This window comes from Strigops habroptila, chromosome 2, assembly GCF_004027225.2.
Source record: "Strigops habroptila isolate Jane chromosome 2, bStrHab1.2.pri, whole genome shotgun sequence".
NCBI classification, from domain to species: domain Eukaryota; kingdom Metazoa; phylum Chordata; class Aves; order Psittaciformes; family Psittacidae; genus Strigops; species Strigops habroptila.
Window position 1 is genome coordinate 102,244,129 of NC_044278.2, and position 12,481 is coordinate 102,256,609.

Here is a 12,481-nt window from a genome sequence, read left to right on the forward strand (position 1 = left end):
TCCTCGGGGGTAAAACATGGGGAAAATGTTTAGCTTAAATTTATGAGGGGAGAAAACTTGCATTGCAAACTGGTTTTTATATACTCTATACCATGAAAACAAGTGTTTCTTACTCTGGCCTCTCATTGATTGTTCCCAATTTTGCTAGAAGCCTAAACAACCTTCCATTTTGCACCTCCTAGAAAACAAGAAAGAGGTTATTAAAGTTTCTGAAACATAAAATTAAGGCACTTATTTGCAAAAGATATACAATAGAAATTCAAACAAAGTGCTATTATTTATTTATTCAAAGAGGAGAGTACAATTTTTTCAGAAAGAGATTGAATGCATTATACTGTGTATTGGTAGCTCATTTTAGCACTTCGTATTCAAATTATAATGTGGAGATTTAACAACTAACACCATCTTGCTGACCCAGCAGGAACTGGATCAGACAATCTATTTCTTTGTGGAAACATGTGTCTAGTCTCTTGCTAGCCTATATTTACAGATGTGCTAAAATACAGTAAGTTAAACAAGAACAATACACTTTATATATACACACAGTTATAAAGACCTGTAGAAGTATAACACCATATTTCCGGTAAAGATAAGAAAGAACATAATCTACCAGATCTGTTTTTCAGAAATGCTTTGTAGGCCATTATTAGTAAATATTTACCAACAATAATATCAGACTAGCATATAAATTACAATTGATCCAAATACAATTTTGAAACAAGTTTTTCTAAAAAAGCTAGAATTTAAGTCTTAAAACAGTATAAATTCTGAGTCAATCAGTGACAGAGATAAAGCAATGAGAACAAGTTCAAAGACAGAACATTAAAATTACACATGCTTAGAATACATGCAACTGAAAAATTAATTTCAGATGTTTTTCCTCATCACTTAGGATAAAGTAAAAAGTTACATCCTAGCTTATATTACACTGTGGATTAATCTTTTAAGTAAAATCTGCTCAAAGCTGGCAGGAAAAGATACTCTCCCATATTCATATGGGAATATTATTCACATTCTCCCATATTCTCAAACATTATCCATTCTAAACTGCATCTCATTCCATGCAGGATCATACTGATTTCAAATTAATTCAGTCTGGAGTAGATTACTGTGCACAGCTGGGTAAATAAAGTAGGTCAAGGTGATAATAGCTTGACATCAGACAACCTACGGGCTGCAAGACTTCTATTACCCATCCAAAAACACCCAGCAGAACAGCTTGTACCACAACAGTAGCTACACTTAGAGACTGACAGGGAATACTTACCTTGTCCAGCTAGCAAAGGTCTATACAACTTCCAAATAACTTTTTGTGTGTGGCCAAATACACAAAAGCCAAAACTGCACCTGTGTGAATGCCACTGCCCTGCAGATTCCCAGTCGATGATAACACAACTGAGCAATAACAAAGGCAAAAGTCTCCAAGTGGCCTCTCTACAGGCTTGGCAGCCTGTAAAAGGCAGAGAGCTCTTCTACATAGTGAATTAGAGGATGTGAAAAACTGAAGCTTTGAATGCCGTGACACAAATGAGGGGAATATTAAGGTTAGGAAAGGAGTAGCATAATGGGGTCACTGCTCTGTGAAACGTGAGCATTACAGGAGTAACAAAATATTCATGGCTTTAAGAAAACACAATTATTAACCACATACAAACCACTTCCAACATCAGAAGCCCCTAAGCTACAGATGACTGCACGCTTGGAGGACACGAGGGAAAACATCATACATGCTAGTCTTGTTCTAACCCTCTCCTCTAAGCACCTGCTTTGGGGCAGTAATAAAGACAGGGTACCAGGCTAGACTTCAGGGATACTGTGGCTCTGATGTTACTGAGGATGTGGTACTACGAACAAGTTAAACTATGGCTGCTAATTAGCAACTGCTATTTATCACTGCCAGCTAAACAGCTATTGCCAAACTGGGGGCTATGCAACAACTTGGATTTGTAGTGGATCTGCTCACCTGTCACTGCTACAAACGACTGAAAAGGCAGACTGCTTAATACTCATCGCAGGACAATTTCCATCTTAGATATGGGAAAGGGTCTAGCTGCACACATTTGTTCAGGCACATTAGCCAACCTTAACAAGAAATGATCTTAAACATCTTCAGAGCAGGAGTAGTTGCTGACTCCGTGTGGGCACTTGTCATCTAGAGCTCTGCATCAAACGCAGATACAGCACTGCGCTTCCACAGCTCTTTGCTGCTGATATATTTCAGTATATGTCACTGAACAGGGAAAAAAATGTTTTCCAACAAGCCAACAGTAGAGAAATTAAGAAAAATCAGTCCATCAGAATCGCAACCATTGGTCTACTATCTCTTAAAAAGAATAATTTTCTATAAGGGCATATAAGGGAAAGGAGTCACAGGACTTGATTAAATCCTTCAAAACTTAATACCCTATCTTCAGCATTACGAAAGCCTTAGTAATATATATCAATCTTGTTAGAAAATCCTGTTAACATAGGACAAACTACTTATTTCCTTTGTGGCTAGCACTTGATACCTTGACTGAATATGATAGACTAACCAGACCCCACAGCCAGAGGTGCAGAGTCCCAGGAAGCTGAGGATGGAAGCCTTTACCTCCATGATTTAGCATTCATTTAGAAAGGAAAGTGTATGAAATAAGTAAAGGTACACTGGAATACAAATCTATCCAAGAATTTAAAGGCAATATTTGTTCTGTACAACCTCTAGCACAAACTACATGATCTAGTGTGTTATGACATACATGGCCTTATTTACTCAGAATGCTACTTTTTAACTGTTCCATAAAGAACATTTTTTCCCCAAGACTGCTGGTTGGACATGAAGATCTTACTTCAGTTAAAGACAGCTAAGGACATCCTAAAAGTGGTTCTTAGAGCTTTTGGACTTTCAATACCTTAAGCTCAGACTTCTCAAGTCTGCAGAGAGATTACTTAAGTTGCTAAACAAACAGAATTAAAAAAAAGTAGAGAACATTCCTTTTGTAAAATATAACTGTAGGAATACTATCAGTCTTTTTCCCATAGGATTTACCTTGGCAAGGTCCTCCTCTATAACATCATTTCGCATTTGAGCAGCATCCAACTGAGTATAGAATCGTGCACCAATCATAGGCATGATATCATTTACACTGCGAAGCCTGTTTTGGTCGGTCAGCAAATACCTGCCAAAATATCCCCACCCCAAAAAGATTACTTAAAGATGCTGCAAATGCCAAGAGAAATCATCCTATTATGATTTTCTAACTATACCATCCTGATGCCTATTTAATGCATAAAGTTGAGAATTGCAGTGTTTCTTAAAAAATACATTAGCAGAGGAAATGTGTTAGCTTAATGTATACATCTAGTCAGTTATTTATACACGATAGGAACGTGCTTTCATGGAACTGTAGTTCACCCATTCAAACAGCAAGAACAAACTCAAAACAGAAAACATGAAGATTCAGGATGCAATGCAATTGTTTTTCAAATGACAGAGGGAACGCTCCTAATTCTTATAAGGCGCTCCAACAGCATTTAGTAAAGAAAGGACATTGATTTTATTAGATACATCATGAGAAAATACACTATACAAACAAATTTTAAGTTATAATGTTTAGTGATGCGTTGACTCTGGAAACAAGTCAGTGACAGTAGTTATATCTATTATCTTTCTTGCATCTAAAAATACAATTTGACATTTTCATTTGTATGTTTTAAAAAATTAGCAATTTCCTTTAAAAGATTTATTAAGCAAACTTACAAAATCAGATTCTTCAGATCAGAGGAATAGTTGATTGTCACCAATTCCATTGCCTTCTGCAAATTCTCTCTCTGAATTCCTGATAAAGAATTGCAAGCCAAAGCCAATACAACTTTCCCCAGGGAGATCAGATCTGCTTGCTAACAGGGAAAACAAACAAAGGCAAGATTCTTAGTATAGATAAATACTACCTATGACACTAGATGGTGTTTAAAAAGAGACAGTGTTTAAATAACCTTAGAATAAATTTGGGCAACTAAAATAAGTGCTATTCAAATCATAGTTCAATATGACTGTCCAAGTTATAGTAGTTAAAATGTCCAGAGGAAAATCTGTCCTGATACATAGCAATTTCTAGGTACTATATTTATCTTTGAATGCTTAAAATTTACTTATTTTTAGCTTAAGGATAGTACCAGAGAGAACTCTTCTGTAGTGAGCTGAAGCTCTGCAAAGAGGTTCTCCTAACCACCCACCTCATTCCTGACAAGTCAAGTTGTTGGTGGCAAATAGAAGAAGTCTTCTCAATATGAGATGCAGAAATACCCATGAAGGGTAAAACAGAAACCACATTTGCTGGACTATCCTTTCATATCAGATTCCAGCAAATAATGTTTCTGTCTTAAAAGACCTCAAAGATTTTCATCTCTGATGGGCAGTGTGAAAAGACATGAACTGCCTGAAACAACTAGACAGGAAAAGGCCTGTATGACTGGCAAATTGAGCAGAATCACATTTCATGATTCTGTGATCCTTTGCACTAGTAAATGCTTTCCTTAAAAGTAGAACTGCTCTTGAAAGATGCATACTGAATAAAGGTTGCTTTGCCACAACAGAAAATCCTGCCAATTTTTATAGACAGCCACCAGAAATTATTCTGAAAAGCTATACCAGATTTGAAAACTCACTCCTAAAAACAGGAGCTTATTTTAGTAGTAGACAATGAGAATTACAGCAAAAGCTGCCTGATTCTTTCCATGGAAAGACTTTCAGCTGCACACAACTTGGCCAAACTTGAAACACCTGCAGCTTTCCATGCTGGATGCCTGCTTCAGACTGAATTTAAGAGTCAGCTAGAGATACAAACTTAGTATTTGCCTGAGGTTTTTTTTTTTGAGAAAGTAAGATATTTTTGCAAAAGTAAAAAAGTGAAAGCTACTAGCTCTCAAGAATGTCAGTTCCATAGTCTAGACCAAGGCTGTGCCATTTAGCAGAGAATGCAGCCATACAAGGAGTACACCTTCTGTCATGTCTGTAAGAAAGGCTAAACATTTGGCACCACTGCAACATTAAAAGTTCTGCTTAGAACAGCTTTAGAAAAGTGCTGTGATAGTGAATGTGCCACAGCCCTTCACAGCCCTTCCTCCCAGAGAGGTAACCATGTTTGTTGCCTCTGGCTGCAGTAGCTGAGCAGAGCTTTCCCCAGACGTGGAGGGACAGAGTAAAGAAAACCTTTCCAGGTCTCTCCATGTCCCCACTGTTTTCATACCAACTATGATTAAGAAACACAATTTAAACATGAATACACAACATGGCAGAAGTTTAAAAGCACAGTACTCCCATAGCTAATAAAGACAGTAACAGGATGTGGAAAATGAGACAGAAACAAGAATGACAAATTGGTGGAGAAGGAGGTAGACTCCATTTCCTAAGGAACCAGGAATTCCTGAGTATCAGCATTCCTTTGTACTTTGGAAAAGAGAAATGAACCAGAGCAAACAAACTCATTTTGGTGGGAACCCACTTGTTTCCATTACCAAATAGTCAATTTGAGCAGCTCAGGATACTGCCATAGTACTAAACAGAGAAATCTTGCTGATGCAGTTATCTACAGAGACACATATGCCACCTGCCACAATGGCATTTTTATTACTGTCTCTAAAGAAATATGGAAGTATTTGTATTAATCACAATCTTCCTTCTGCAGTCCCCTGCTTTACTCTTCATACCTTCCAACTTTTAGTAATTCATAAAGATGTATCCTTTAAAAATTATCTATCATCACACAACCCTGAGATACTGAAAATACACAACTTCAGGCAAGACCCTATGAAAACGTAGTCTTCTTTACATAGGTGTTTTCATAATACAGATTCCATTAGATTTAAAAAATGGTTAAGAAAGTCTTAAATTAACATCAGCCATGAAATTTTAAATTTGGGGGTTTGGGGTTTTGAGCATTTGACTCACAACCATAATTTATTTGTTTTGCAGGTTACATCTAATAGAAAAACTGGCAGAGACAATACAATAGACCAGTGCAACCTCAAACACGCATACATCAAACTACAGTCAGTGCTTAACTTGCTTTAGTTGCAAAGTGGCTTGGATTCATCCCATTAATTTTAGGAACTTAAACTTCATGCAATTCAGTTAAGAGTCTGATAGATTTAAGATATCTGTAATTCTGCAAGACTACGGATTTTGAGTGAGCCTAACTGCTCTCTGGACATGCTTCACTATTCACTGACAGCTGAAACCCTCACTAAAAACTGTTATTACAATGCCTCATGTTTAAAGACTTACAAGTGCACAAGGGGAGGCAGTAATTTTTCTGTGTAATAAGGGTATCATAGAATATCTTGAGTTGGAAAGGACCTATAAGTGTAAGGATCAGGATTTACAAAAGCCCGATTCCTATTTCAGAGGGGACAAAACCACCATCCACTGACGAGCTCTATCCGTTCAGACAGCATACACAATGTCCCAGAAGCAGAGGTACACCATCCTTTTTATAAAAGGAAGCAATCCACATATGCCTATTAAGCCCCAATCTCCCCTCTGAAAATATCAACATATTCATCTCTTCCTGCTTTTAAGCAGAGAAAGCTTAAAGGAGGCACACAAGAACTACTAGACCTCCTTGGAGCAGGGTTCCAGAAATTAATGCTGTATTCCTGTGGCAGCCTTGCAAGTGCAAGGTACAGATCAACATTAGGTATGATAATTTTCTCATCTATATGCCATATCACATATGCATGGATTGCACCAGTTCCTTTTACCACAGACCTGACTGACTTGCTGTGGTAACTACCAACAGTGACTATTAGGTGATACCAAGTTGATTCTCAACTTCAAGGAAAAACTTTACACCTTTTAAGTACAGCATGCCTTTTGTTCAGATATGTACCTTGCATACAACTAATGCCCATTTAATTAGCAATTCAATGCATAACTAACTAACCTGTACCACCCTATCTTTTTATCTCCTGAAAGCTTTCTAGTATAGATTTTATCACCATCTAGTTCACTGATAGAGCTATTAAATACCATTAGACTGAAAACCAGCCCTTGGACGATAAACTCAGAAACAGCCCTCTTCATTAGTGTCTCCCTGTTATCAAATGAATTTCAAATATGTCAGTGAGCAACTTAAAAGTTAACTGAATAGGTACCCTTTCTCTTCTGTATTTTAATATTAAAAAGGTATGTACTACTATGCCAAAAGCCCTGGAGACACCTTAGCATTTTATGTACTTGGCTTTATCACAGACATGTAAGCTAGTCAAATAAATCTTAATTTTATTTTTTTCTTTTTTTTCAAGATTCATTTTCCATAAACACTCTGGAACTGACAAGACTTTTGTTTATCCTGTTCCACTGCTTTGCTTGGATCAATATCAGCTCATCCACTCTACAATTCTGTGGATTCATTTATCCTTTCAAGTTCTGGAATTGCCCTTAGAAGTGCCTCCAAGATCCCAGATTTTTTATTATTTATTTTTATAAAGTCAACATTAATAATTCAGATCCTCTTCAGCAAGCTTCTTCAAATTTGGGGAGCTGCATGTGAAAATTATTTTGGTTTGCTATATTAAAAATATTTACTTTGAGCAAATGTAACCTTAGAGCCCTTGTTAAAACAATGAAACTTACATTTTTTTCTTCATTTCATATGGAAAGGACTCATTTTCATTATATTCCAAATACAGAAATATTTATTTAACCTTTTTACTGTTTCCTACATCACCATTTACAATTTTCCCATCTGTATCTTGTAATTGACTGACATAAGATTTAAGGACTGGGGGGTGCAAAGTGATATGCTGGAATTTATACAGTTTAAAGCCTTGATTTTAATACCATTCATATTCATTCACTTCTTTTCAGTTTCCCTTATTGGTGCTTTTATTTAACTCTTAAATGATCATATAAGGTGATGTGTTTAACACAGCTTGTAAAGAACAACTGCATTCCTTTTACATAGCCCCTAAGTGTTCTGGCCAAACTCTTTCCTATCTATATTAACAATGGGAAGTAGCTAGAAAGTGACAAATGCTAACAAAAATACCTTCCTCCATAGAAGACAGCAACAAGGAAATGCATATTAGCTGGGCAGTAAACCAAGAGATAACCTACATTTTTAACAGTCACGGGAGTCCCAGAGGAATTCAGGAACTAGGTCATGGATCGAGAGGAAAAAGGACAAGCAGCAGCTGTTATTTTGTAACTTTATCTGGCTGGGGCAAACAAAGGTAGAGCATGATAAATGACTCCTGAATTTCAAGGAATGAACTCAGTCCAGAATCTCTGAAGAAACAAAATGGATAGTGAAAGCCTAGCCCTTCTACGGGAAACAACAAAAAACGAAGGCAGAAGAAGGCACTGTATTTTCTAACTCCAGTTTCTATCTTCCAAATTACGTATTTAAGAGTACTTCTTTTCTGGTTTAGCAGTGATATTTGAACAATCTGGATATTAACAATGTATAAAACAAGCAAAAACATCCCCCTAAACAAAACTAGACATTACGAAGTGTTAGGCTGCCATGGTGGTAAATGCTTTTGACAGACTCGTGTACCTGAATTTTTAGATTTGTACCACCATGTACATTAAACGTTTTGCTTCAAAATTACTTGAATGTCACAATACCTCAGGAGGATCTCATTCCCAGCTGCAATTAAAATAAGTTTAAAGAAGTATTCAGATAAAAAAATTCATCTCATTACATTTTTAGGCATGGAATCCCTCACTTGCATTCCTATCTTCTCTCAGCTGTTTTCCACTAAATTATTACTAAAGTCCATTGATATCGAGCCAGGGGAAGGCAGGGAATCCTTTGATGTACTACTCAAAGTACACTGAAAATTGCTTTATTGTATCATTCAAACAAAAAAAGGAAAAAAAACCAAAAAAGGCAAAAAAAAAGGTTGCTATGTTCTAGGACATGGTCTCCAATAAGCTAGTTTCTGCCTGGCCAAAGTTCAAACATTTCATTTATTACTGGAAGATTCTGAATGAACAATTTCTCACAGCGAATGAGCTCAATGAAAATAAATTAAGTCCAACTCCCTACTGTAGTCTTTCACTCCCTGTACAAACAGGACATGTGAGGACTGCTGAAGCAATATACTTTACCCTGAGGGAAAGTTAGGGAAAGAGGCACTCCTGTTCACAGTGATGCTCCAGATGACTGAGGAGCAGTTTTGTTAAGTCTAAAGAGATTCTTCTTAACTCAGGATTTACATAGAGACCTCAGAATGCCAGGAGAGCATGGCAAAATTAGGAGCCTAAAACAAAGATACACTAGAACCTTTTAGGAGTGAGGAGAAAGCCTACCACTAAATGTAAGTTTTTTCTCCTCTTTGCTGTAGGAACTTTTATTTCCAATCATTTCTGACTCAAATTTATTAAACACTAATAGTTCAACCTGTTTGGTGAGTTTGCTGAAATTTTAGAAGCAGAAGATAGCAAAATGAGCATTCACATTTCTAAATTACAAGCAAATTTGAATAATGCATAGCAGAACCAAGATCAAATCAGAAATGAGAAAGCAGTCGTTTAGAGATAGATATACTGGACCTACAGTTTGATTAACATACTTGTCTTCCAGAAGGAATCACACTGGTTTTCAGTACTCCCTGCACCAAGTCACCAACCGAACTATGGTGCTGCTTGCTGTCTTACCTGAAACTGAGCCATTAATGCCAGTGGATTATTTTGACTGTTGTCAAATGTCAAAACATCAAAGATTCCAACACAATTAACTCGCAACCTTTAGGAAGAAGAAAAGAAAAGGAAGAAGTGCCAATAAGTTTCATTGGTTACTCAGTCTTTCTTGTGGCATTCATTGAATGCTTTTTCTGAGGAAAAAAAAAAAAGTCATCATCAATATGCAGCAAATTACTGTGAAGCAGAAAGTACTAATTTTGCTATTCGATAAAATGCAACAGACAGTTTTCAGTATGCAAAAAAATCAACACATTTCTAAATAGTCAGTAGTGGATCTGAACAGTCCTAATGTATAAATCTTCATGACATAGGTTTAAAAGGAACTTTGAAATTAATTTACAAGTTTTAGCAAACTGTCTCATACCAGTTAAAAGTAACAGAACTTTCTAGTTAGACTTTGTTCTTTCTGTAATAGGTGTACAGTCAGCAGCTACCATGAATACAGGTCACAGTAACACAGTGAGAATGAATGCTTTCATTACCTTGTTTTGCCTGTTACTAGTATCTTTGTTGGATCCATAACTCTGCATGCCAGTCCTGCTGTATGAATGGTTCGTAACGCAGAGCTGAGCTGCACAATATATGCCCATATCAAAGACTCTGGAAGCAATCCAGCATGCTGCCGTGGTAGAGGTCCATCATGCTGACCTAGAAGCAAAACATTGTAAGTATCAATAGAAGGCTACTGCACAAAATTCAAATTAGGACATTTTGAGTTATACAATTAACTTGCTTATTTATCTCATTCAACTCTTAGAAGTCCCTGAAAGATACATCTATTGTCCTTTAATGGTTGGTTTGGGGTTGGGGCTTTTTTTTGTTTGTTTTGTTTAGTTTAAGATGAGGTTTTTTGGAAGGACACCACATTTTAAAATGCTGACCATTCATTAGACATTGTTTTCACTCGTATTCAGGAAAACCATGCTGATTTTTCAAGTTTAGGATGAATAATCACTACAAAAAGAACACTGGTTAGAAATTGCTGAAAGTGGGTGGTAAATCAAAATATGCAGATACTCCAGAAGTAAAAATGCCAGTATTCTGAAACAATAAGCATGTAACACAATAGCCACAACAGATACCATTTTACCTCCTTTACTGTAGGAAGGCTTACAAATTAAGCCTTCTCTATCACGCAATAAGACAAAATAAAGATTAACTTGAGCTAGATTCAAATTACACATGCAAATCAGACTGGAAGATTTGGTGGCTAAACATCAACAAACACAACTTCATGTAGGTTCTACTGTGACCCAACTCCCTGACAAGTCTCCCATGAGTCCAGTGGGCCATATGAAAGCAATGCTTCACTCCCCTTCTAAATGGATTTGTAGTCCTCCTTTCAAAAGTAAAACTTATCCTCTGCAAGAAGAAACACACCCCCAAATTCTATACTGCAAAGAGTTTGAGTAATACTGAGCCAGAGATGAAAAAATAAAGATCATAGAAAGGTTAGGGTTGGAAAGGACTTTAAGATCATTCAGTTCCAACCCCCGTGCCATGGGCAGGGACAACTCACACTAGACCATGTTGCCCAAGGCCCTGTCCAGCCTGGCCTTGAACATTGCCAGGGATGAAGCATTTACCACTTCTTTGGGCAACCTGTTCCAGTGTCTCACCACCTTCACAGTAAAGAGCTTCTTCCTTATATCCAACTTGAACTTCCCCTGTTTAAGTTCAAACCCACTACCCCTTGTCCTATCACTACAGCCCCTGATGAAGAGTCTTTCCCCGGCATCCTTGCAGGCCCCCTTCAGATACCAGAAGGCTGCTCTGAGGTCTCCACGCAGCCCTCTCTTCTCCAGGCTGAACAGCCCCAACTTTCTCAGCTTATGTTTGTATGGGAGGTGCTTCAGCTCCCTTATCATCCTTGTGGCCCTCTTCTGGACTTGCTCCAACAGCTCCCATGCCCTTCTTATGTTGGGAATAACAGAACTGTACACAGTACTCTGAATGAGATCTCACAAGAGCAGAGTAGAGGGACAGGATCACCTCCTTCGACCTCCTGGTCACACTTCTTTTCATGCAGCCCAGGACACCGTTGGCTTCTGGGCTGCGAGCGCACACTGAAGCCAGCTCATGTTCAGTTTCTCATCAACCAACACCCCCAAGTCCTTCTCTGCAGGGCTGCTCTGAATCTCTTCTCCACCCAACCTGTAACTGTTCCTGGGATTGCCTCGACCCAGGTGCAGGACTTTGCACTTGGCTTGGTTGAACTTCAAGAGGTTGGCATCAGCCCACCTCACAGGTGGGCCCTCTGGATGGCATCCCTTCCCTCCAGCATATCAACCAAACCACACAGCTTAGCATTGTTGGCAAACTTGCTGAGGGTGCATCAGTCCCACTGTTCATCACCGACAAAGATGTTGAACAAGATCGGTCCCAACAGCAACCCCTGAGGGACACCACTCGTTACCAGTCTTCAGTCGGACATTGAGTCGCTGACCACAACTCTCTGCATGTGGCCATCCAGCCAATTCTTCTCCACCAAGTGGTCCATCATCAAATTGATGTCTCTCCAACTTAGAGACAAGGATGTCATGTGGGATAGTGTCAAACGCTTTGCACAGGTTCAGGTAGATGACATCAACTGCTTTGCCCCTGTCCATCAGTTCTGTAGCCCCATCACAGAAGGCCACCAAATTGGTCAGGCACGATTTTCCCTTACTGAAGCCATGTTGGCTGTCACCAACCACCTTGTTATTTTTCATGCGCCTTAGCATGTTTTCCAGGAGGATCTGCTCCAGGATTTTGCCAGGCAAGAGGTGACTGACTGGTCTGCAGTTTCCT

General features: G+C 38.2%; 1 protein-coding gene across 6 annotated transcripts in view; it reads right to left on the reverse strand.

The window, feature by feature from the left end:
* Window positions 1-12,481, reverse strand: part of PAN3 (poly(A) specific ribonuclease subunit PAN3) — an 80,774-nt gene that overhangs the window by 6,860 nt on the left and 61,433 nt on the right. For 5 of the 6 annotated variants that reach the window (XM_030477812.1, XM_030477817.1, XM_030477813.1 and 2 more), the window contains 5 exons: window positions 10,174-10,339; window positions 9,647-9,734; window positions 3,740-3,879; window positions 3,029-3,158; window positions 114-178 (listed from right to left, as the gene is read on the reverse strand). In XM_030477812.1, the coding sequence (XP_030333672.1) occupies window positions 114-178; window positions 3,029-3,158; window positions 3,740-3,879; window positions 9,647-9,734; window positions 10,174-10,339 (589 nt within the window). Of the gene's footprint in view, window positions 1-113; window positions 179-1,267; window positions 1,367-3,028; window positions 3,159-3,739; window positions 3,880-9,646; window positions 9,735-10,173; window positions 10,340-12,481 lie in introns of those variants that run through there. The other variant, XM_030477815.1, reaches the window with a different exon arrangement.